The sequence below is a fragment of the Harmonia axyridis genome, chromosome 7, assembly GCF_914767665.1.
Source record: "Harmonia axyridis chromosome 7, icHarAxyr1.1, whole genome shotgun sequence".
Lineage (NCBI taxonomy): Eukaryota > Metazoa > Arthropoda > Insecta > Coleoptera > Coccinellidae > Harmonia > Harmonia axyridis.
Window position 1 is genome coordinate 30,306,769 of NC_059507.1, and position 24,970 is coordinate 30,331,738.

Below are 24,970 nucleotides of genomic sequence, written 5' to 3' on the forward strand. Positions count from 1 at the left end.
CCTCAGAATGGAATGCAAAATATAAGAAAATAATTGTTTTTCATTTTCCATTTTTTTTTTATTATTTGAAATTTATAAAAAAGCATAAAGGGTGAAAAAATTAGTATATCAAATTGTAGATTTCGCAGTATTTTCTAGAGATGTGGAGAAACACTCTGTAGGCAGGCAGCGATAAATGCAAATAGCATGCTGCAGTTTCATCACCGATCGAGTTGCATCTGCTCATCTTCTACATATATACACAAGAGGAGCGAAGTGGCTGCGGCGTATGCCAAAAAGATCAAGATGAACACAAATGGGTAGAAGATATGGCGGAATCTGTTTGGGGGAATGTCGATATCGCCGAATTTTGCGTCTTTATCCTGAAAAATAGAGCAGATAGCTCGGGATAGTTTCCACATATATACGAGGCTGATTTTTCCGCGTTCAGCGGCGATTAGCTAGCGGGAAATCTCGGCAGACGGCATCCTATTTTCACGATTAGGATCACCACCCGGGATATTTTACGCGAAGCGACGGTTTAGTATTTCCTCCCTCCAAATATCGCCGAAAAACACTGGATATTCTACACTATGGCTCATCGCAGAATGTCTCAAATGATATAAGAAACTACTGTATTTCACACTTCAGTTTATCATGTCTTTCTATATCGTAGAAAATCGAGAAACATTGAAAGAACGTCAATCAATCGATCTTTATAAAACCCTTAAGACATATATTATTATGATGTATAGGACATCTCAACAAAGGAATAAACACGAGCAAAGAAAAAGCATTAATCAAATTAAAATAATTCAAACACTATAAGGAAAATAGTATATTCTAAAACAAGTTGCAGAATGGGGTCCTATTCTAAGACGAATGCGAAATTCGAAGGCATGAGTGTTGGAATTGCCATCTGCAACTTGTTTCATAATATAATATTTTCTCTATTTCAGTCGAGTTTTGTAAAATATTGTGGAAATTCAATGAAAAATTCAGATTATACATCCTAGTGACTTTTGTATTGTATCTTGGCAGTTGGTGTGACGATAATTGACAAATTACGGAATTTGAATTTGAATCGTACGTTTCGAATTTTCAAATAATTTACAATTACGCATTAAATTCGTGAATTATGTCTGACAAAATTGATTTAATACCACCAGAATTAAGAGAAATAGCGAATAATAATGCAAATCATTTCACTATATCCAAATTATATTATATTGACAATTATTGACGTTTGTTGAAATTTGATAGGATTGGAAGTCAGTATAGACAACCACAAAACGAAAAATATAACTGAAAACGATGCTGTAATGAGTTCATTACAGCACTGTTTTTAGAACTGTAATGAACTCATTACGATACAGAAATAGAGAAAATAATTTATCTAATAAGTACAAATAAAGTATAAAGTTAACGGTTAATAAATTGAATAACCGAATTTACTTAAAGACAGACGTACGTTTCGGAATTTTTGTATTTCTTGGTTGAATTTTTCCTCATCGGTGTCTTTTAATTCAACAAACTTACTGATTTTACAGACTTATATATTCATTTTACTAACTTGCATTTGAGAACAAACTGAAATAAAGAGTTTATCTGGTGAGATATACAGAGATAGTAATCTCAATAGGTATTCATAGATCTTATCTCTTACTATTCTGTGAAATTGATATGCAAATCATCATTTGCAATTGAAGTAACAATTTTCCAGAAATTTAATCTTATATTTCAGTTGATATTGACTCTAATCGATACTGGAATACCTTAAATTATAAATTCAAATATTCAAGTTGTGAGTTTGTAAATTCAACTATAAGACATTTATGAGAATTGTACCAATGTTTCATGTTAATTTAGTTATTCAATTTATTATTCGTTTTCTCAATTTGTACCGTTTTGGATAATTTATTAATAATTCTGGTTGGTTTCAATATTTTGTCAGTTAAAATTGTTATCTAGACAAAAAGTATATACCAAAGAGATATGTTAGGTAGTGGAGGTTTTGGCACAATGATGTCATCATTTTGATATTCATATTAGATTGCCTTATTCGAGAAGACTTACTTGACCTCTATAATTTAAAGTAATATTCATTGATTACAAACATTTACAATAATTCACAATAACAAAGGCAAACAGATAAACAACAAAATTCGATAAATGCGGATGCAAGATCAAATATTTTCAATTTATTTGCTGTTTTTGTTCTATTCTTTATCCAGCTTGTTGATTGAAAGTTTTCCTAAATAATTTGTGGAAAATTTAGGTAAGACATTCGTGAAAAGTGAAACAACTTCAATTTTCGAAATAATTCTACCGATAAATTCAAGATATCTTGAATAATGAAATTTCTTTCATGAAGAAATTTTTATTGATCACCCTGAATAATGTCGCCGAGCAGAGATTTGAAATTTTTATTATGAATTAATTCTTTGTGATTACGAAAACGAAAAACAATCATGATATCAACATACAGGGTGATTCAATATTCAAGAAAATAGAAAAGGTCTTAAATATTCCTAGTCCGGATCTGATTTACTCGATCTCAGAAATATTGAAGGTAGGCGATAGTAAAGGGTGACAAAACTTCAAAAATTGAAATTATTCGGTGGATTTCTTGAAGAGTTATTGAACTAAAAAAAATTCACTCATAATGTTTATTGATCACCCTGTATGACCGTGCCAAGCAGAGATTTAGAATTTTTATAATGCATTGATTCTTTGTGGTTCCGAAAATGGGAAAAAATCATAATGTTCACGTACAGGGTGATCCAATATTCACGAAAATAGGAATAGTCTGAAATTTTCCTAGTCCGGATCTGATTTACTTGAATTCAGAAATATTGAAGGAAGGCGATAGGAAAGGGTGACAAAACTTCAAAATTTTAAATTATTCGGTCGATTAGTTAAAGAGTTATCGAACTGTAAAATTTCACTCATAAGATGAACATCACCCTGTATATCCCCAACGAAGGCACTCAGGCGATTGAAACATCTTGATACGGGTCCTCCATGATGACCTTATTTTATGGTATTCATTTGTCGCATTCTTCCCGGGACACCCTGTATACTCCTTTATATAATCATATGGTCTTTACGGGCGTAATAATTGACATATTATTGAAGGAATACTCAAAAACTCCATAATTCACATTAGTGCTCTCTGTCCGTGAATTCATTCCAATAAGGCTAGAAGTCTAACGGCACCAATTCTCATTGGTTCTTATTTTTGGAGAATGCTAATGTACTACAGGTCCATTCCGATCGATTTTGTCACAGAAACTCAGGAAGAAATGTCGTTTTTTGCTCGCAAATCGATAGGGGAAGGTTGTTTCGACCATTTGCAGGGGTAATTACGGCAATTGCCGTGGTATCTGCTTTACTAATCGTTACCCCTGAAGTTTCCATTGTCCCTGACTGTTTCACAATAAAACCCTGCCGTATTCGAAGTCAGCCCAGTTCATCTGATAGTTTGAACCCGGGTCAGAAAAGCATCGTGAAGTAAGTCGATTGGAAAATTGCGGACCATTTTCCCCCTCCCCTTTTGGATGGAGGAATTGGTTACACTGTCGCTGGTACGAATCCCGATTCATAACTCTTGGTTCCAACGACCGTATCGTTTGAATTTCGGATCCGATCTACATATACAGTGATCTCGGAATGTATAGGATACGTCTTTGTAGAAAATTTGAATTCTGATTTCTTACAAATGCAAATTTTTCACTATGGTTTAGTATTCCCGCTTTAATCGCAAAATTTCACAGCATGTAAGGAAAAATCATTAAATGAGGAGAGCACGGACGTGTATTCAAGATCTTTTTAGCGCTCGTTGAACACTTTGGGGAACAGAACTATTATATAGAATAGAATAGAATAGAGTTTATTTAGTACAAATACAAAATAAACTACAGAAAATATGTATATGTAACAGGCCTATTGAAAAGTCCCCAGTGAACCATAGTAAAACACATTTTTTGGCAAAATTCGATTTTATTATTCAACATAGTTGCCTTCGAGGACGATACAGCGATTATAGCGATCTTCCAACTTTTCGATACAATTTTTGGTGTACGATTTGACTTTCGCTTCAAAATAGGCCTTAGTTCCGGCCGGCAATTACTTCTTTATTGGCGCTAAATTTCTTTCCAGAGAGCATTCTTTTGAGGTATGAGAACAGGAAAAAGTCGCTAGGGGCCAGATCTGGCGAATACGGTGGATGCAGAAGCAATTCGAAGCCCAATTCATGCAATTTTGCCATTGTTTTCATTGATTTGTGATACGGCGCATTGTCTTGATGAAACAGCACCTTTTTATCTTCAAATGGGGACGTTTTTCAACGATTTCATCCTATAAACGATCCAATAACGCTATATAATAATCGCTGTTGATGGTCTAGCTCTTTTGGAGGTACCCAATGAATATTATACCTTGCGCATCCCAGAATACTGATTCCATAACCTGGCCAACTGACTGATGTGTTTTCCTCGCTTCGGATTTGGTTCTTCGTGTGCAGTCCACTCGGCTGACTGTCGATTGAACTCCGAAGGGAAATGATTGAGCCATGCTTCATCTATTGACACATATCGACGCAAAAATTCAAGTTTATTGCACTTAAACAGCTTCAAACAATGCCGATAATCATTAACACGTTGTTTCTTTTGATCGATTGTGAGTTCACGCAGCACCCATTTTCCACACAGCTTTCTCATGTACAAATATTCGTGAATGATATGATGTACACCTTCAGATGATATCTTCACAATGTCTGCTATCTCGATCAACTGCACTTCACTATCATTCAAAATTATTTTATTAACTTTTTTGATTTTTTCGTCGGTGACAGCCTCTTTTGGGCGTCCACTGCGTTCGCCGTCTTCGGTGCTCATTTCACCACGTTTAAACTCAGCATACCTATCAATGATGGTTGATTTTCCTTGTGCAGACCCCGGAAACTCTTCATCAAGCCAAGATTTTGCTTCGACATTATTTTTTCCCTTCAAAATGCAGTATTTTATCAGCACTCGAAATTTTTTTTCATCTTTTTTCTAATAACAAAAGTAGCTACTCTCACAACGCAATATCTCACAAACTAATGGTCGAACTGCTGTCAAGTTTTGACACGTAGCGTTTGAAGGTTGGTATTAACTAAAAATCATATGGATTTAATACTAGCACCGCCATCTGTGCATCAGACCGGGAACTTTTCAATTGGCCTAATATATCTCCTTTCGTTCTAAACATTTCTCAATCCTTTATCACTTTCCGTAATAGATGAGTTATTTACTATAAATTACTATTATTTCGTTTTATTTTATCTATTAACTTTTACATCATTCCCAATTTCACCAATACAAAAAAATTTGTCTGCGGATGACACAGTATGTAATGGAAACGGTTCAGGAGAGAAGCAACAGCCAACCTGTCCTCCACAACGATGTTTCAATATCAGTGAGGCAGCATTGAATAGATTCAATTTTGCTTCGCCTACTACAAGAGCGAATGTAAAAATTGAAACGGTGTCTTTTTCAATCTTCCGCGTCGCCAAAATTGACAACCGGTTGACGCGAACGTCAAAGGCTACATTTCCATATCGACCGGTATCCTCCTCGCACAAGGCGCAACAAAGAATCCAACTTTTACATCTCGACTTGGCAAAAAAAATGGACCTGTTTCAACCGGTGCGTCAGGAATATAAAAAACCGCTGACACCGGCTACGTAGCTGTTGTCAGGTGAGGAAGGATCTATGTCACATCAAAAGACGTCGTTAGGAATGTTTTTTCCGTGCTGTGTGGCGTTTTTGCATTATGCCGAATTGTTTCCGAGACTTGGTGTAAATAGGGAAATGGAGTAGTTGTATGGAGTCTCAGTGAACATTTGTCGTAGCGTGAAGTTAGCGCAGGTTATTCGGTAGGGAATCTCAAGTAGCGAATGGTTATAGTTTTTTATTTACCGAGTCTTCACACACAGTTAAAACCAACTTTTGATAGGATCATGTATAAATAGTAGCTGTTAGTTCCTCAAAGGCCTACCAATAGGCAGAGTTTGATTCTACAATTAATTTTCAATAAAATCTGTCTTCTTCTTCTTCTTTTCTCTAATAGAAATAAGTCATTTGTCTTCTCCTTCTGCCTGTTATCGAGCTCCATTTTCACTTTGGCCAGCCGCCCAGTAGTATGCTTCTAAAAGGTGTTTTTTTTAGAGCTATAGAACTTTAAATTGCAATAAAACAACGATGGATTATTCGATTGACATAAATTTTATTTATCGCAAGATAATCTTGTGGCATTACATTTTAAATATGATTTCTGGCATATGACCGCCACGGCTTGCTTGGATATAGTCCAATCTGGACGTCCAATTTTCGATGACTTTTTCCAACATTTGTGGCCGTTATCGGCAATAACACGGCAAATGTTGTCTTCCAAATGGTCAAGGGTTTGTGGCTTATCCGCATAGACCAATAACTTTACATAGGCCCCACAGAAAGTAGTCTAGTGGTGTTAAATCACAAGATCTTGGAGGCCAATTCACAGGTCCAAAACGTGAAATTAGGCGGTCACCAAACGTGTCTTTCAATAAATCGATTGTGGCACGAGCTGTGTAACATGTTGCGCCGTCTTGTTGGAACCACAGCTCGTGGACATCATGGTTGTTCAATTCAGGAATGAAAAAGTTAGTAATCATGGCTCTATACCGATCACCATTGACTGTAACGTTCTGGCCATCATCGTTTTTGAAGAAGTACGGACCGATGATTCCACCAGCCCATAAAGCGCACCAAACAGTCAGTTTTTCTGGATGTAACGGTGTTTCGACATACACTTGAGGATTAGCTTCACTCCAAATGCGGCAATTTTGTTTGTTGACGTAGCCATTCAACCAGAAGTGCGCTTCATCGCATCGATTTTGTCGACGATAAAATGATCGTAGTGCGCGATACGTATTCCGCACAAAACCATTATTTTCTAAATAAAATTGCACTATTTGCAAGCGTTGTTCAGGCGTTAGTCTATTCATGATGAATTGCCAAACCAAACTGAGAATAAATCACTTGACAGCTGTTAAATCGGTCGCCATCTTGAACAGTAATGCCAACTTATATACCTCGAAAAAAACACCCGTTATGTTTTCGATCATTTGACCAGTCTTTCCTATGGCATCCTTTCCAAACTATCTCTCCAAAACCTCTTGCATACTCTAACCAGTCTAACCCATCTGACAACATCCTCTATTGCCAGTTCGTTCCTCATCTCTGAACTTTTATCATGGTTTCTGTGTATCTTTTTATTTTATTTACCATTTTCCAAAAATGCGCCAAGGACGTTTCAACAATATGAGGTCGAAGCATATAAAAATCTCATAATTGAAAATGGCCGCATTTTCAAAGGAAAAAAAAATTGTTATTGTTGACGTTGGACGAAGAAGTTGACTTTTGGCCGGTTAAAGTCAACCCTGTATATAGAAGATGGGTATATAAAATCGCACTGTTCTTTATACTTTTCTCCACCATTGATAACATTGCCATGAAACAAATTCAGAATAAAATTTTCTTAAAATTTACGCGAAAAAAGCTCGGTGGGCGCATTCGCCATTTAGTATCACTATGCTCACTGGAATTAAGACTTTTCACAAACCAACAAGGCAGATGCGAATATTCGTAAAACATCTGAGTCTGTATCCTACTAATTCATTAATTATCGATTGATAGTTTGATAATCGGAAGTACCGAGGAAGTACCATCAATCGATAATCGGTACTTCCGGTTATCCCATTTGAAAAACAAATTTCATAGCGGTATCACATGAAATATTAGTTTGCGGAAAATTGAATTACAATCATTGAATTTTACGTAAAGAGTTGCCACAAGAATGTCTCTACAGAAATGAAAAATTCTCAACAGAAAAAAAGTTACAGCAATATTTATAAAATGAACATTGAACATTTTCGAAAAACACCTTGTAACTATGTAACGGTGATAGCTATGGATTTGTTGTTTTTGGCCGATCTACTATAGAAATAGGACTCCAATTAGGCCTACCCTGTACAACGAATAAAAACTGTACAAACACTAGAGAGAGAGGTTTATTCTCAACATAAAACATGAATAAAAACGTGAACCATAATTTGAACGAAATATTTCATACCACAAATATGACCGAAAATCGATCATATATCCAAACCTATCGGCCAACTCCACTTTTTCGTCTATCCGCCATACAAAACAGAAATGAAATTCATAGGTCGGGTTGAGATGAAAGAAGCTTACTTATTTCCCGGAATATTTTCCTGCATGCAGATAGAGCGGCTTATGAGGCTTTTGATCGGCGAATGCAACAGCGTTCACAAATTGATTCGATTTTCCCCTAGTCGCTGCAATAGCTGCTTCCCCCCCTCCTCCCTCATTCAATGTGGCAGTCGATTATTCAAATCGAATTTGCGATTGCACGTCGAAATATGCAGATTTTATGAAATTAGAACGGAACGCACGATGTCTCTTTTTGGGGATGTGGAGGAGAGGGGTGTCGAGTGTCGGGTCGACCGTGGCTCCCTCTCTGGCCTTGTGACATCTTGTCTCGAAGCTCTCGCGATTTCATTCAGATCTAAGTGGATTAATTTGGAATCCTCCACCCGATTCATCGACATTTGAAGGTGATGTGGGGACCAATCGGTTGAGGTGTGCTAATTAGGGTTTAGCTCTAGATGAACGCGTCTTCGCTTCTTGACGTGGATAAAGATGTTAGAGACGAATGGGTTTGCTCTAATAGTAGGAGAACTAGCGGTCCATTTCCAGCTAGAGAATTTTTAAATAATGTTTTATTAACGGCCAATTCAAGAGAATTCTTACGCTATCAGACTTCTGGCCGAAGCGCCACGAGCTCTTAAATTTTTGAAAATGTCAAAAAAGTAATTCTTTTTTCTACTAGATATACTAGGATGAACTTTCCGATATTTCATCAAAATAATGATTTATCAATGTTCTAAGAATCATATTTGCCCATAAAATCTTTTTGGACTTCCAAATTCGTAGGACGCGCCCCCATAATATCTCGATAATATAACAAAACTAATATCGATCGCTACAGTTTCTGCCTATACAGGATGCTCTACAAGTTCAATAACAAACTATGACAGATGCCATTTCGATACAGCATAAAAAATTGTTAATGGACACTTCCCAGTATGTTTCTAGTTTCCAAATATTTATTAAAAATTTTCGCGTCACATACACCTTCTTCCTCACTTGCAGTAAAATTCATTTTAGAGAAGAAAATGTTGTTTTGACATATACTTTGTTCGACAGATTGAATTAAATAACCTTAGTAACCCAAGGCAAACCCATATTTTTTGAAATTTAATAAATCACAAACTAAATTCTTCAAAAGAAAAGTAATTAAAAATGTAGTGGAAAAAAATATAACACACAACTCAGGAGGCAAGTTTCTTGACTAGCCTAGGTCTTGCAAGCCCCCGTTTTTGCTAGAGATCAAACTACAACCTCTTCTGAAGTGTCACCTGTCTCCCTTATAGTGTGAATAACTATTATTATTGAACTATCAGTTGAATGTATTTTAGCGTACTCGCATAAACTACAAAATAAACACAATTGAAAAAGAATTAACATAACAAGTATTGGGTATTTCATCATATTTATTGAAATTTATTCATTTTAAGGAAATGGAGAAAATATTCCAAAGTTATTTAGTCCTATTCAGAATTCATATGTTGCAAAATGGCGGATGAGCCAGTTCCAGTTTTATATTCCCCTGAATTTTCAATATGTTCTCATGTGCTATAAACTTTTGGGAAAATGCACTCACGAAACAAATTCTCAAAGTTTCATGGCAATATGATGAATTGTGTAGTATAACAAACAGAAGTGCATTTGTTTTTAAATATTTATTTTTGACTTTTTCCTACATAACTAATAATTTCAAAACATAATTTGCGAAAACTATAGAATACTTCTGTAGGATGTTTGACATTTGATTCGAACAGATTATCATTGAAGTCATTCAACCAAATACATATTGGAAAACACAAGACCCGTTGTGGGGCAAAACGACAATATTATTCGATTTAATACATCATGCCATCAACCCAAACTATTATTTTAATGATTGTATATTGAATAGCAATTACCGTTTTTGATTTGAGGAGGTGTAATTTTCGATTGGAAGTTTCATTTAGAGAACAATAATTTTCTGAAGCGAAACAATTCAGATGATAGTACTGGAATCATTATTTATTTATGTATTGAAGGAGGAAACCTATTTAGACAAAGCGTGGGTAGTAAGTTTCCACTTCAATTTCCTCTGTTTACAAATAATTGGGGAAAATGTATTTACAGGGGGACCTCTTTAAAAGGTCAAGTGGATTGTTTGAATTGGGAATATAAATTCTTCTTCTCTAAATATTAATCTTCTTAATGAACTAAATCTTGTATCTTTTGTTTTTTCCCAAAAATGAATATATCTGCAGATATGAAGAATTTCAAGATGAAGATAGTTATATGATAAAGTACTTTCAAGGTATTTCTCATAGAATCATTAGTTTTTGTATTCCGTATGGACATATTCAAAAATATAAACTAGTTGCACAGTTTTATGTTGCGCAGTCTTAAATAGACAGTTACAAAGTTGGCAAGTTATACAATTTTCGTCATTTTCTGTTGAGGGGGTGGAAAAAGGTTATTAAAAATTCACAGAAAATCTTTAACCTCTACTTTGTCTAAAAGAAATACAATTTATGTGGTAAGAGAAATTGGTTGATGTCTGGAATGAAATTTCAATATTCATAATAAAGGGTGTTTTTTTAGAGCTATAGAACTTTAAATTGCAATAAAACAACGATGGATTATTCGATTGACATGAATTTTATTTATCCTCAAGATAATCTTGTGGCATAACATTTTAAATATGATTTCTGGCATATGACCGCCACGGCTGGCTCGGATGTAGCCCAATCTGGACGTCCAATTTTCGATGACTTTTTCCAACATTTGTGGCCGTATATCGGCAATAACACGGCGAATGTTGTCTTCCAAATGGTCAAGGGTTTGTGGCTTATCCGCATAGACCAATGACTTTACATAGCCCCACAGAAAGTAGTCTAGCGGTGTTAAATCACAAGATCTTGGAGGCCAATTCACAGGTCCAAAACGTGAAATTAGGCGGTCACTAAACGTGTCTTTCAATAAATCGATTGTGGCACGAGCTGTGTGACATGTTGGAACCACGTCTCCTGGACATCATGGTTTTTCAATTCAGGAATGAAAAAGTTAGTAATCATGGCTCTATACCGATCACCATTGACTGTAACGTTCTGGCCATCATCGTTTTTTAAGAAGTACGGACCAATGATTCCACCAGCCCATAAAGCGCACCGAACCGTCAGTTTTTCTGGATGTAACGGTGTTTCGACATACACTTGAGGATAAGCTTCACTCCAAATGCGGCAGTTTTGTTTGTTGACGTAGCCATTCAACCAGAAGTGCGCTTCATCGCTAAACAAAATAAAATGGACGTAGTGCGCGATACGTATTCCGCACAAAACCATTATTTTCGAAATAAAATTGCACTGTTTGCCAGCGTTGTTCAGGCGTGAGTCTATTGATGATGAATTGCCAAACCAAACTGAGAATAAATCACTTGACAACTGTTAAATCGGTCGCCATCTTGAACAGTAATGTCACCTTAAAGTTATATACCTCGAAAAAGAAGCCCTTTATTTATGCTATTACAATTTATATAGTGTTTGATTTATTAGGTTTTATCTTGAATGTTTTGTTTCAAGAATTGTATTCGTGCTGGCCGATTTTTTTTTTGAAAAAATATTCATAATGAAGACATAAATGAATAAAAAGATATATTACTGTATATGTTGAAGAATATGTGTAAATTTCAATGAACTACACCTAACATTAAAGGATGCACAAATTCACAGAAGTACCAAAAAAAAAAAAAATGAAGCGGAGACAAATGGCATTACATTTCTGGAATCACTGTACTACACCCACCGATATTTTCAATCCGGACAATGCGAATGGAAGCAGCGCGTTATGATTAAAACGTTTCTGTTCCTTCCTTTTTCATCTTTCCACGGAAATGAGAAAGAAGCCATACGTCTGAAAATCGAAATAATTCTATACTTACTCCAGATCCATTTCAATTAAAGGAATGGAACGTGTCTCTCACTAAAAGAAATCTTTCGTAATTCTTCAAAAGGCCCAGATCTCTGGCAGAATTTCCGAACATAACTGTAGAACTCCGGAAAGCTGCTCCAGACAATAAAGTAACGTTATTTTGATAGCTCTCGCTAATAAAAAGGCCGCGCGCGTTTCACGTCAGATGCCTACGACATTAACAGTAAACTCTGCTACAAACATTCCCTCAATTTCTGCAATTTTCTAAATGACGACTGGAAAAAAGCAGACCCAGATACGTCCAAGGGGGGATGCAGTGAACATATAGTTGACGGAGTTATATGAAATAATTATTTCAATACATGAAACTCAAAGCGCAAAGCGGTATTTGTGAACTCATGGATAAATATTAATGACGCAGGTCAACAAAATGAAAAAAAAATTGGTGCTGACTATTTCTCTCGTCAAACGCGAAATTTTGAATTACAAATAGTTTCTATAGATGGACAAACTGTATGACAGCACCTGTCAGCAGTTTTTTCGGGTCTACTCGGAGCAAAACTTGACAGCTGTTGCTACCAAAAATTACAATACCTGTAATAACCAGTAATTATAGCCTCATGAAATAATCTTGTCAAATACATCTAATTTTTCCCCTGGGAAAAATTAGATGCTCTTATGATATTACTTATGAAAAACCAATATCAGATTTTTAATGTCACTTTGTATTTCGAATTCAAAATCATTGTTTAGATTAACTGAAAAGGCATAAATTCGGCTTTAATACGCGGTATCACTCGAAGTTGTCACATCTAACATTCTTTTATCATGAATTTTTAAAATTGGTCGATTTCGAAAAATTTGATTTATTCAGGATTGAAGTTTTTCGTGAAAGTCGTGAATGTTCATAAAGAGTAAAAATCTTCTTGAAAAAGTAGTGAACGTCTTTTGCAAGTTCGGTTCATCTTGAATGTACAACTTCGTACAACGTACAAAGTTTGGTCATTGCAGGAGCACCAGAGCGGAAATGAATAGGTGCCTAATGTTTGACTGATTCGCGTAAAGCCATTTGGTTGTAATCCCTCTTGAATGGATAAAGTGCTCTATGAACTTCGCGAACAGATTTATTTTTTTCAAAGGAAATTTCAACAATTTTGAATCGTTGTTTTAGCGTTTAAAGATTCTTGATGAATGGCTAGAACTTCAGGGAAATGAACACAGAGGAAACATATGTCATTTTCAGTAAGCAAATTTTGTCCCCAACATGAGCTGAATTTGACATGAAGCGCGCGGAAATGAAAATATATCAGTGATACGATCTTTCACTCAATTCGCGAGTTTCTCCACAAAGAACGCACTTCGTATGTCCCATAGTAAATCAACGTTTCATATTAACTCAAAAAATATTGAAATAAATACCTAAATATATCAGAAATTCAGAAAACAAACTTCAAGCGCGCCAAATGACGTGAAACAACCGATGGCACTAGGAGAACAAAACCTTGGATTTTGGCAGGTAGATAGATAAATATTCTGCTTATTATAAATTCGACAATTAGGAAAAATATCGAATTCCAAATATTCAAATTTGCATTTTTAGTTGGCAATCACTCAAATAAATATATTTCATTCAATATAATATACATTCATAATGATATAGTAAAATTGTGGATTTGAAAATGAATCACAATTCGTCAACGTAATCTAACCATGTTGGGGACATGTGAAAATTGCGTATACTCCCTCCATCTATGTTTATTATTCTATGATTTCCACACAGTTTGACATTCTCAACTGTCAAAACATAGAAAAAAGACCCGTCACATGCATCTACGTTTTGTCACCATACATTTCATCGAAAACCTCTCCAGTTTCTGAGTCAATACTTTCTAATTGAGATATTTCACTTTAAAATCAAACAGCATTTCTAGGTTTTTCGCATCACGGAAATGTAGCTTTATATTTCCGCGACATTGACGTGTCGGATACCGGAACAGATTGTCAGACACAATAATATGTTTCGGACCGTTCTCGGTCTAAATCAAATGAAAAATTCATTTCACGGGTTCAACTCGTAATTATAACTACTTCAAAGAGAAAAATCTCAAAGACAGATTTTCACAATACTCGGTCGGGACTTTCTAACATGGCTCTCTTTAATTACTCCGAGACTGAATCAGAATTCGAGATTTTCCAGAGTTCGCGAACGTTGAAGACAAAGTTCCGAGAAGGTGGCATTTTTCTGACTTGCAGCAAAAAGAATTCATGCTGGACCAGGCTGCACTTTGAACATTCTTGGATTGTCGTAATCCGAATTATTTAGTTAATTGAATTTCTTTCATTTTCCAACCGTTTTCCTCCATTATATACAATGGGATTTCAGTTTAATGTTATATACAATATTCGGGATTCAATGCCGGTGACTCCATTGTCTGCTTGGTCATCAGTTCAAAATAAAAAAGGTAGAGACTGAGTAAAATTGCACAATGCCGAAATAAAAAATGTACAATATGTTGTGGTACCCAAATATTGATCCTATATTTTTTTAATGCATATAGCCGTACAACTTTCCTTCCGTCGTTTTTTTTCCGAAATTCGAGGATTTATTGAAAAAAAAACTGGTAATGAAGGGTGTTTTTTTTAAAGCTATAGAACTTTAAATTGCAATAAAACAACGATGGATTATTCGATTGACATGAATTTTATTTATCCGCAAGATAATCTTGTGGCATTACATTATAAATATGATTTCTGGCAGATAACCGCCACGGCTGGCTAGGATCTAGTCCAATCTGGACGTCCAATTTTGACTTTTTCCAACATTTGTGGCCGTATATCGGCAATAACACGGCGAATGTTGTCTTTCAAATGGTCAAGGGTTTGTGGCTTATCCGCATAGACCAATGACTTTAAATAGCCCCACAGAAAGTAGTCTAGCGGTGTTAAATCACAAGATCTTGGAGGCCAATTCACAGGTCCAAAACGTGAAATTAGGCGGTCACCAAACGTGTCTTTCAATAAATCGATTGTGGCACGAGCTGTGTGACATGTTGCGCCGTCTTGTTGGAACCACAGCTCCTGGACATCATGGTTGTTCAATTCAGGAATGAAAAAGTTAGTAATCATACCGATCACCATTGACTGTAACGTTCTGGCCATCATCGTTTTTGAAGAAGTACTGACCAATGATTCCACCAGCTCATAAAGCGCACCAAACAGTCAGTTTTTCTGGATGTAACGGTGTTTCGACATACACTTGAGGATTAGCTTCACTCCAAATGCGGCAGTTTTGTTTGTTGACGTAGCCATCCAACCAGAAGTGCGCTTCATGGCTAAACAAAATAAATTGGACGTAGTGTGCGATACGTATTCCGCACAGAACCATTATTTTCGAAATGAAATTGCACAACCAAACTGAGAATAAATCGCTTGACAGCTATTAAATCGGTCGCTATCTTGAAAAGTAATGCCAACTTAAAGTTATATACCTCGAAAAAAAACACCCGTTACATCTATGAATCGAAGTATTGTCCATCGCTGGCCACCACTTTCTCCCATCTTTCGGACAGCGTACGAATCCCGCGTTGAAAAAACTGATCATCATTTGAAGCGATCCATGAATCGATCCAATTTTTCACTTTTTCTTAAGACCTGAAGTGGTAATCAGTCAGGGCGTGTGCCGAAACAAGTGATAGTCCAAGGGAGCAACATCTGGAGAATACGGCGGGTGGGGTAGGCCTTTGCATATCAACGTTTCCAAGTATGTCTTGACCACTTTCGCAACATGGGGACGAGAGTTATCATGCTGTAAAATCACTTTATCATGTCTCTCATTGTATTGCGGATGTTTGTTTTTCAATGCTCGGCTCAAACGTATTAATTGGGTTCAATAACAACAAACGCCGTTCAACATCTCATCAGAAATCTATTAGAAAATTAAAATTTTTATGCAAGAAGTTTGAGCACTTCATGGCTCTATCAAAAATTATAAGCCTCACAAATACGGAACTTCAGCGTGAACCGCCCTGTATAATAGAAAACTGATATCTGTTTACTTTCGACAAGAGGTTTTTTATGCCATAAGATTCGTGACTGATAACATCATTCAACTTAGAGCACTGATCACATAGTCAATAAAATCACCTGAATCTTGCTACTCTAGCTATTAAATTATCGCATGAAGAAGTCCTTTTTTTGCTTTATCTTCAACAGTAAAAAAGCGAAGCAAAGGGTTCAAGAAGAAGACTATTATTGAAATTTATGAATCGTGAAATCCCTTAAAATTTCATATTTCCATGCGAGTGATAGAACCAAAAATTGTAATTAATTCGTGAAACATAAACCCAAAAGCTCATTACTTCCAACTGTTTACAAATACCTATATATTAATCAAGAGAAAACTTCCCATTGAATTCAACAACTTCATTGAATGAATTTAATTCATAACAACCTGTTCACTTGATAACGATTTTACTCTACATCCAATCAGAACTCTCGAGAATCCAGCTTACCTTTTCCATTCTACTCTTGTTAGTGAAGTATTTGTAATGTTCCGCTCTATTTGTTAAAATTCATGTAATAGAGCAAATATTTCGCTCGTAGAATTCCATCACTTATTGATCTATTCTACTGATAGTAATCTATACATTCTTCCGTACCATATATGCCATACAAACCTTGAAATTTCTAGTATACCTGCTCAGCATTAAATATTCATTTTTTATATATTTATCGAAAAGTTCAGTATGAACTAATTCGATATGAAATTTCTGGTGAAAGGCACATCAAACTCTAATTAAAAAATATCGTGGACGAGAAGAGAATAGTTATTTATAATACAAGTGCAGAAGGCATTGATATTCTCCCACGAGTTCAAAATTCAAAAACGAGCCACGAAGTGGCGAGTTTTGGAATGAACGAGTGGTAGAATGAGCCTTCTGTACGAGTATTATACATTATTTTCTCTAATTCATTGCATTTTCATTGAAATTAATGAAATATTTCCATGAATATATTTTAGTGATTTTTGCATTGAAAAATGTTGGTTGGCAGAACTGATTTCTTTAAGGCAAATCGATGAATTGACAGATAAAGCCGTGGCGGAAAGTTCGGAGTACCAACATAGAATAATAAAATATAACCATGAAAACTGTGCGTTTATGATATATTCTCGCACGATTTTGTTCTACAAGATGTGGAAGAATGAACGGAAGAACCACAGAATTAGAGAAAAATATTGTATTTGTATATAATTTCAAATTGAACAAATTATCTACCAGATACGGAGGCTAATTGAAAAAATACAGGGTGTTCCTGAATTTGTGGTGAAAACAAATTGAAATCTATCATGTCCATCCATAAACACGATATGTTGAAGGGGAATACCCAAATATCTAACTATGAGTAGTCCCTCAGTTTTGCGAACTGTGACTGCAAAATTTTTATCATTTTTGTAGCGAGTTTTTACATTTACAATGCTTTGTTGAAGCATGTATCTTACCATTTCTAGTAATGGCGCAGTTTCTACTTGTCAAATGTCAAAAGAAGACAGCTCCAAAATTGACAGCTGCCCAGATAGTGGGATATTCAAAATTAAACCTTTTATTGGAAAATCCTTTATGAAGCAAGTTATAAATCCAAAAGCGTCAATAAATTAAAATTCCTCAGACAAACAAGCAACATCTTCTTATCGTTCAGAAGGTATCAACAACTAACGAAACATACAACGTTATATGTTATATCATACGAACATAAATAAAATATAGATTGTGTCGCATCCGAGCGAATTGGTCTCACCAATTCCAAAACTGTCACTTACAATGTGTTGTTTGTCGTTAGACATTACAGCTAAACAAACAGACGTTGAAGATTTCGGTCCGAAGAACAAATAGGGATTTCGAATATTGAGATGGAACATCGACGTGTTTATGCGATGCGATATCTATTGAAATTTCCCCTCCCGACCCGAGAATTCGAGAACCCACGCAGTGAAAACGTTCTCCAGATTTATTTTTCTGACACGGTTCTGCTCATCTTTGTATTTCCACGAGAAATGTTTTCTCTATTGACTGGTTGATTCGTTGAAATGGATCGTTGAAGACGAAGTTTTCCTCGATATCAATGGATTATTTTCATTGGCCCTTTTATGCGCATTCCAATTCAGTTGGTAGAATGATATAGCAACTGATTAACAGGAAGTTTATACAGAGTGGTCCAACTAAAACTTAACACCCCGATTTTAGGCTTTAGAATGAAATTGTGGAAAATCACTCGGACCCGTCAATTTCTGATTCAGATTTAATATCTATGATGAATTTGAGTTAAATATCTTGTTAAGAGAAAGTGCTATGACAAAAAAAAATTCAAAAAAAACTTTAACACCCTGTATCTCGAAAATATAGCATTTGCATTTATAGGTCTTTTTTTTCTTAAAATGATCCGAGGAATCATTTTACTTTGTACTTCAATTTAGGATCATTCTAGACATCTAGTGATGTTTTTGATTTTGTAATAGTATATTATTCAACGAGCGGTAATGTAGGTCATAACTCACGCAGATGAAGTTTGCAGCACGAGCCGCAGGCGAGTGCTGTAATTCATCAAGTGAGTTATGACCATTACCGCAAGTTGAATACTATACTTTATCTACGACTATATCAATAAATACTAAGAAAAAAATACAGACTTAGAATATAGACAGAAGGAACGGGAAATAAACATATGTGCTCGATCCCGACTACAAGAGAGATGGAAACTTAGTGTCACACAATCACAATCGAACTAGCTTCGGCTAGCTCGAATCCAGTACAGAGTACAGACATAGAACTATATTGAAAAACCTTAATAGTTGCCTATAAAAATGCATTTAAATATACCAAAAAACATTCCGGTAAACGACGACAAAATGACCTTAGTGCTACAAACTCCTTTATATTTTTTTCGGGCAAGTAATTCTGTATGGTAACATTAGCTGTTTGTCTTTTGGAAATGTATACCTATATAATATTTCATCTCCACTATCTGAATTAATCGTTTTCAGCAAAACATTCACGATAATTAGATCAACTTAATTTGAAAACGTCAAAATTATCAAAGTGACATTCCCTCGGACATTCCTCCCCTCAATAACAATAATGGAATGTTCCCTTTCGGCCAATCGAATAGAAGCAGAGAAGTATAGAAGCACAGATCCATATTTTCCGATTTATTATAGTGAGTTATAGTAGTGAGTTATTATAACTCACGATGTTTGTTAATAGATACTATTAATTCCTGAAAAGCAGTTGAATAATGAATATATAATTCAATAGGAGTAGATAAAAATATTTATTTGATAGTATTATTTTCTAATTATTTAATTTCAACTGTCTGTTCAAATCTTTGTCCTTCACTCACATTGAAGCAGAAAGATGGGTTCATTCAATATTTTGCACACATAATATATGTAGGATCCAATTATTGTGCCCTGTAAATAATTGCGATGGTCAACCGGATGCTTGGAGACCTATTAGTTTCTTTTAGTGTCGAGGGCATGACAGTTTCAATTGATTTACAGGGAACGAATTGTTATTGTACATAATGTAAAAAGGATGTGTTATTCTTCGGGGTGTCGAATAATGTGTCATGTCGGTTGTAAAACATAAGAGATTTACTTGGGTTGGGAAAGTTCTAGAACAAGACGGTTGTACCAGATGTGTTACATCTGTTTCTCAGGTTCTAGTCCTTCTAGAATATTCGATTTCCAGGAATCCGCGAAGATCTTTGGGGGCGGTACGGCAAAACCCTTATTGGACTAGGGGATGGTACCTTCCCCTAAGGGTGTGGTCAAACCGAGAGAAGGGAGGACTATATTCGAGAGAAGGTAGTTCCAATCGGCAGAGGGTACAGTTCAAATTAAGCCGAAGACGGGTAAAGTCAAGTCGAAGTAAGAGTAAGTTCGGTCGGTCAACTTAAGACGTACGACGAATAGACTGTTCGCGGACTAGATTGAGACGATTCGCGAATAAGTTGAAGACGAGACGACCGAAAACTAGTACGACGAAGACGTGATTATCCAAGACGTTTCGAGTAATCAACAAACTAGTTAAAGACGAAATTCAGTACCGTAGTGAGAAACTTGTAATTAAGACGTAATTAAGATCTTCTCAATACTGAGTTTGTACTGTATAATTGTGGCTTTGTAAATAGATGTAAATAATTCAAAAGAGTTTAATTATTAAAAATCTAACAAAGTCACGGAGAAAAAGACGAAAGGCCAGATAATCGAATCATACCTCTAGACGATCGATAAACCAAGCCTACATATATACTGCTCTTTAAAAGTTAGGGAAAAATTGATATAATTTGAAATCATTGCGTTTTAAGTAGCATAGTAAAGTAAAAAAAAACACAAAAACTGCCTATGTGTTGTTTTGTATTTTTATTGTTACATAAACATATTTCAGAACATTATATTATATGTCTTATTCGTAAAATTCAGAAGTTCCTAACTAAAGAGCAGTATATTTGAAAAGTGCACATTGGCGGAGGCGCTCGGGTTTTCAACGTTTTCATTCGAGTTTGGAATAGAAATAACTCCAAATAAAGAGATTAACAGGAAATTGATGCAGATTATACGGATACCTGAAAACTAAAATATTTTAAAATGTAAGCACATGTACAAAAGTCTAATTGGCTTTATTTGTAGTTCAGTCCTCTTTTCTAATTTTTTTTATTCTAATTTTCATTGTTGTATTTTATATTGAATAATTTCTACAGCTACAGAAACAAGAAAACTCGAATATTATTAACACAAAATGGGTGGATAAATACAAAGTTTTTTCTGATTTTCAGTGAGTCCTTAATTTCACGCAAATGAATCAAATACAATAATAATTTGCTTCCATTCTAAGCGAATTGATACTTAACAAATCAAATACTAGTTTTGAATGACATTCGAAACTCGCTCAGGCCAAATAAGAAAATTGAATATTCATGAGTTGTTCTCCTTTCTCAAATTATTTCATTAACCTGTACAAACACTCAATAATTACAGGAAAAAACATGGTCATATTCGCTGGTTTAATATTAGAGCCACTTCTTTCATTTATCTCCATTATAGTTTTGTTCCAGAATTGAATTCGAAAAGAAAATCATTAAAAGAATTTCCATATCGAACTAACCGACAATATCTATGAATATTCTCCTTTATAATTCTTCTATTGGCTGCCTGCGCGCATTCACCGTACTGTACAACGAAGGAAAATTAGGTAGAGAGCAGTGGTGGCTCGGGAATATTTATCATGGGTCAGAATATAGTTCTATACCAACATCCGACATGTTACTTTTTCGTAGTGGAACTCAATTAAATCGAATATTTCCCTCCTGTCAAAAATTCTATGTATCTGGAGAACAATTATCGAAAATTACAGCGAATATTTCCCTCCTGTCAAAAATTCTATGTATCTGGAAAACAATTATCGAAAATTACAGCGACTATTTCCCTCGTCGTAAATTGCACCAATCAGAAACGCGCAATTTTGAATTACAAATGGTTTCTAGGTGGAAAAACTGTTTGGCAGGACCTGTCAGCAGTTTATTCGCGTTTACCCGCGGCAAAACATGACAGTTGTTGTCACCAAAAATTACAATACCTTTGAAAACAAACGTAATTATAATCTCCAAGGACACCAGAAAACGACGCTCAACAATTTATTCTGATTTTATTGTCAAGTGCTAGTTAGTCAGCTTATATCGTGAAAATGAGTCGCTTTGGAAGCGATTCTTTGTCTAATATTGATCTGGCGATTGAGAAAAGTATACCGTATAATACCCTCAGAACTCATACTTCAATATGGAAACATTTCATGACATTCTGCAAAGCAAAGAACTATGAGCTTATGGAAAACACAACTTTAGAACGACTAAACCTAATTCTGAAAGATTGGGCGTGGAATATGAAGAAGGAAAACGGTGAAAATTACAAAGAACTAGTTGTGAAGACAATGTGGAACACCGTTGCAAAAAAAATGCAAGAAATGTATTTTGTGAAGTGGAAAATAATTTTTGACCCATTTAAAGACATTATCTTTAAGTCTAGTAGGGAAGCTCGTAATGCGAAAAGAAGGAATTTGCAGACGTGTGCAAATAAAAGGAAGTGCAGCTCTGCTTCATTGAAATTGGATGAGTATTATGCAATGGTTTCATTATGGGATGAAAACACTCCAGCAGGACTCCAACGGAAATTTTACCATATCGCTTCAGTGGAACTTGCCTGGAGAGGTGGAGAAGCAGTAAACTGCGAAGTTCATTATTTTAAAGAGGAAGTGGATAATTCTGGGATAAAAACAGGTAGAATACACATTTTTTTAAATAACTGATTTTCAAAAATCCAACTTTTTAGGAAGAGTAGAATATAATCCTCTCTTCAATAAAACGGCACCGGGTGGAGAAAAAAAAATTGCCGAAAGTAAATGGCTGGTCCCTAACACGAAGAACCGAACCTTTTATCCAGTCCGCCTATTTAAAATTCTGATGGTTAAACGTTCATCTAGAATAACAACTGATAGATTATTCTTAACGATTAACCCATCATGGAACAAAGAACTTTCAAGTGGATGGTACAAAAACACTCCAGTGGGAAAAAATGAACTTTCGAAATGGACTAAAGAAGCGGCAGAGAAGGCAGGATTGAATACAAAAGGAATAAAAATAACAAACCACTCTATGCGGTCGACAGCAGTCAGTAACTTAGCTAAAGCAGGGGTAGGTGAACAACAATTAATTAAAATTACTGGCCACAGTTCAGTCAACTCAATTAAACCTTATCTGCAAATGGATAATGAGCACTACTCCAACATCATAAACACCCTTAGAAGTGACGCCTTAGAACCTCCAGCTAAAAAGCAGAAAACAGAAGATCCTGCAGTTACTCCTCCCGCTTCTCACTCAACAGATTACAATAATGATGTACCTACACCCCACATCTTCAATGAATCAACAAAAGTTTCAAACAATACTCCTTCCGTGTACCAAAATTGCAATTTATATTTCAATTGTACCATAAATAATTAAATTTGTAGTATTTTGGATGAAATAAAATTGAGTATCTGTTTTTCAGTTTTCAAATTACATAGGTAATGCATGCAGAATAATCTGTTACTCAGGAAATAGTCTTGTCAAATACCATTCGGGCATCTAATTTTTCCTGTGAAAAAAATCGAAAAAACACATTGCAAAGTAATATTTTTTGACAAAAAGCATTCGTGCAGGTGCAAAAATCCTCGTCTTCGACTCGGATTTTTGTTGCCACCAGCACTCATGCTTCTTGTCAAAATATTACTTAGCAACGTGTTTTTTCGATTCTTTTCGGAAAAATTAGATGCCCTTATGATATTACTTACGATAATTGCATTGTAGGAAGCGAAACTGCACTGCGATAATTGTTCTGTTCATAGATGCATAGTTTCTATGCATCTTACACAGTTCGAATCTATGGCAATTCCATTCTACATCAGTTTGACAAGTGATGTAACAGTTTATTCGGGAAATATTCCCCCGAATTACACTCGTGCATCAAAATGACCGGATAATTTCGCATTCCAGCGTGTTTTCCTTGAAAAACTGCATTCGGTCATTTTCATTTTTGGAGAAAGAGCCCGACACCGAAGGTGGAGGGTGAAATGATGCCGTCGGTTGGTTGAATATTTGTATAGCACCAACTCAAGAAAAAAAGGAAAAAGGGACCCATGCCGAGCCGAGTCGCCAGATTTATCTTAAACAAAATCTAATCATTGATCACACCAGTATTTGAGACATCTTAGATGCAGCGCGTTTGTGCAGTCGACCTATTTCCTAAGAATTGGAATTGGAAGATTGGAAAAAATGTTCATGAAGAAAAGAAATATAATAATTAATTGTAGTCCGAATCTGAAAAAGCTAGTAGAAGAAAATGTTAACTATATCAACAGGGTCGGCATTACCGGCCCTGCTTTCCCTGACGAGCTGCCTTTGGTCTCTAATAAAAGCTGTTCGATATTCTAGGCCGATCATTAAACAAGCATTATAGTTTCACCTCATAAAACTGAATGCATGAAATGCATTTTCAATGTAACATTTGTTGGAATAGAACTAGTTGGTCACTTATTGACGTGAATCACCATGGAAGAGAATTGTTGGAACACTTATTAAGGAATCTGATAACATTACGTTCCCATGATTATTTTTGTTCTGCAGATATGGAAATTGATAGCATAAGAGTAGTTATTTTATTTTCAGTTATTCAAGTGTTCGATTCTGATGCTATAATGATTTTTTACTTATAAAAATCGATTGTGTTCCAGTTTCTGAGTGCCTCCACGGTTGTTACAAATACGAGGGCAGTTTGATAAATCAGTTACTTTTCAAATTTCCGCTCATTACCTAACTTCAAATGCAACTGTGGCGACAAAAAGCAATTAGACATAATGTCTGTGTCTAGCCGAAATTGTCGTCTCAGGGTTCTCAGAAAGATACAATAGAGAATATCTTTCCCCTACCCTAATTAGTGTGAAGGCACCATGATACTATTGGGCAGGCATACATCTTAGAGAATAAGAAAAGGAAGAAGAAATTCACGGTGTACAATATGATATTGTTTGTAACCCAGGTATAAAACTGGGAAAAGGAGAGTTCAGTGAAGTAAGTTACGAGGTGATGACCAGTTGAGTTAGTAGAACGTTCAAAAATGATTCCAAGTGCTATACCACAATGAAGTTCTCGTCTGTCATCCATCAGTGTTTTAATAATTTCCACGAAAACGCGTTACCCAAAACAACGCTTTTGTCAACTACATTACAATATAACTAACACAACTATAC

At 35.5% G+C, this 24,970-nt stretch overlaps 2 protein-coding genes across 2 annotated transcripts in view; both read left to right on the forward strand.

Annotated features, from left to right (window-relative positions):
* Positions 1-24,970, forward strand: part of LOC123684867 — a 98,621-nt gene that overhangs the window by 61,196 nt on the left and 12,455 nt on the right. The window lies entirely within an intron of this gene.
* LOC123684866 lies at positions 22,058-23,195 on the forward strand. Its single transcript, XM_045624359.1, has 2 exons — positions 22,058-22,463; positions 22,516-23,195. The coding sequence occupies exons 1-2, from the start codon at positions 22,070-22,072 to the stop codon at positions 23,184-23,186; spliced, it is 1,065 nt and encodes a 354-aa protein (XP_045480315.1). The 5' UTR covers positions 22,058-22,069; the 3' UTR covers positions 23,187-23,195.

Excerpts from the sequence above, each read along its gene's own strand:
- LOC123684866 (XM_045624359.1), top strand. The coding sequence starts at position 22,070 with ATGAAGAAGGAAAACGGTGAAAATTACAAAGAACTAGTTGTGAAGACA. Across the intron at positions 22,464-22,515 it reads TAATTCTGGGATAAAAACAG|GAAGAGTAGAATATAATCCT; the intron begins GTAGAATACACA and ends CCAACTTTTTAG.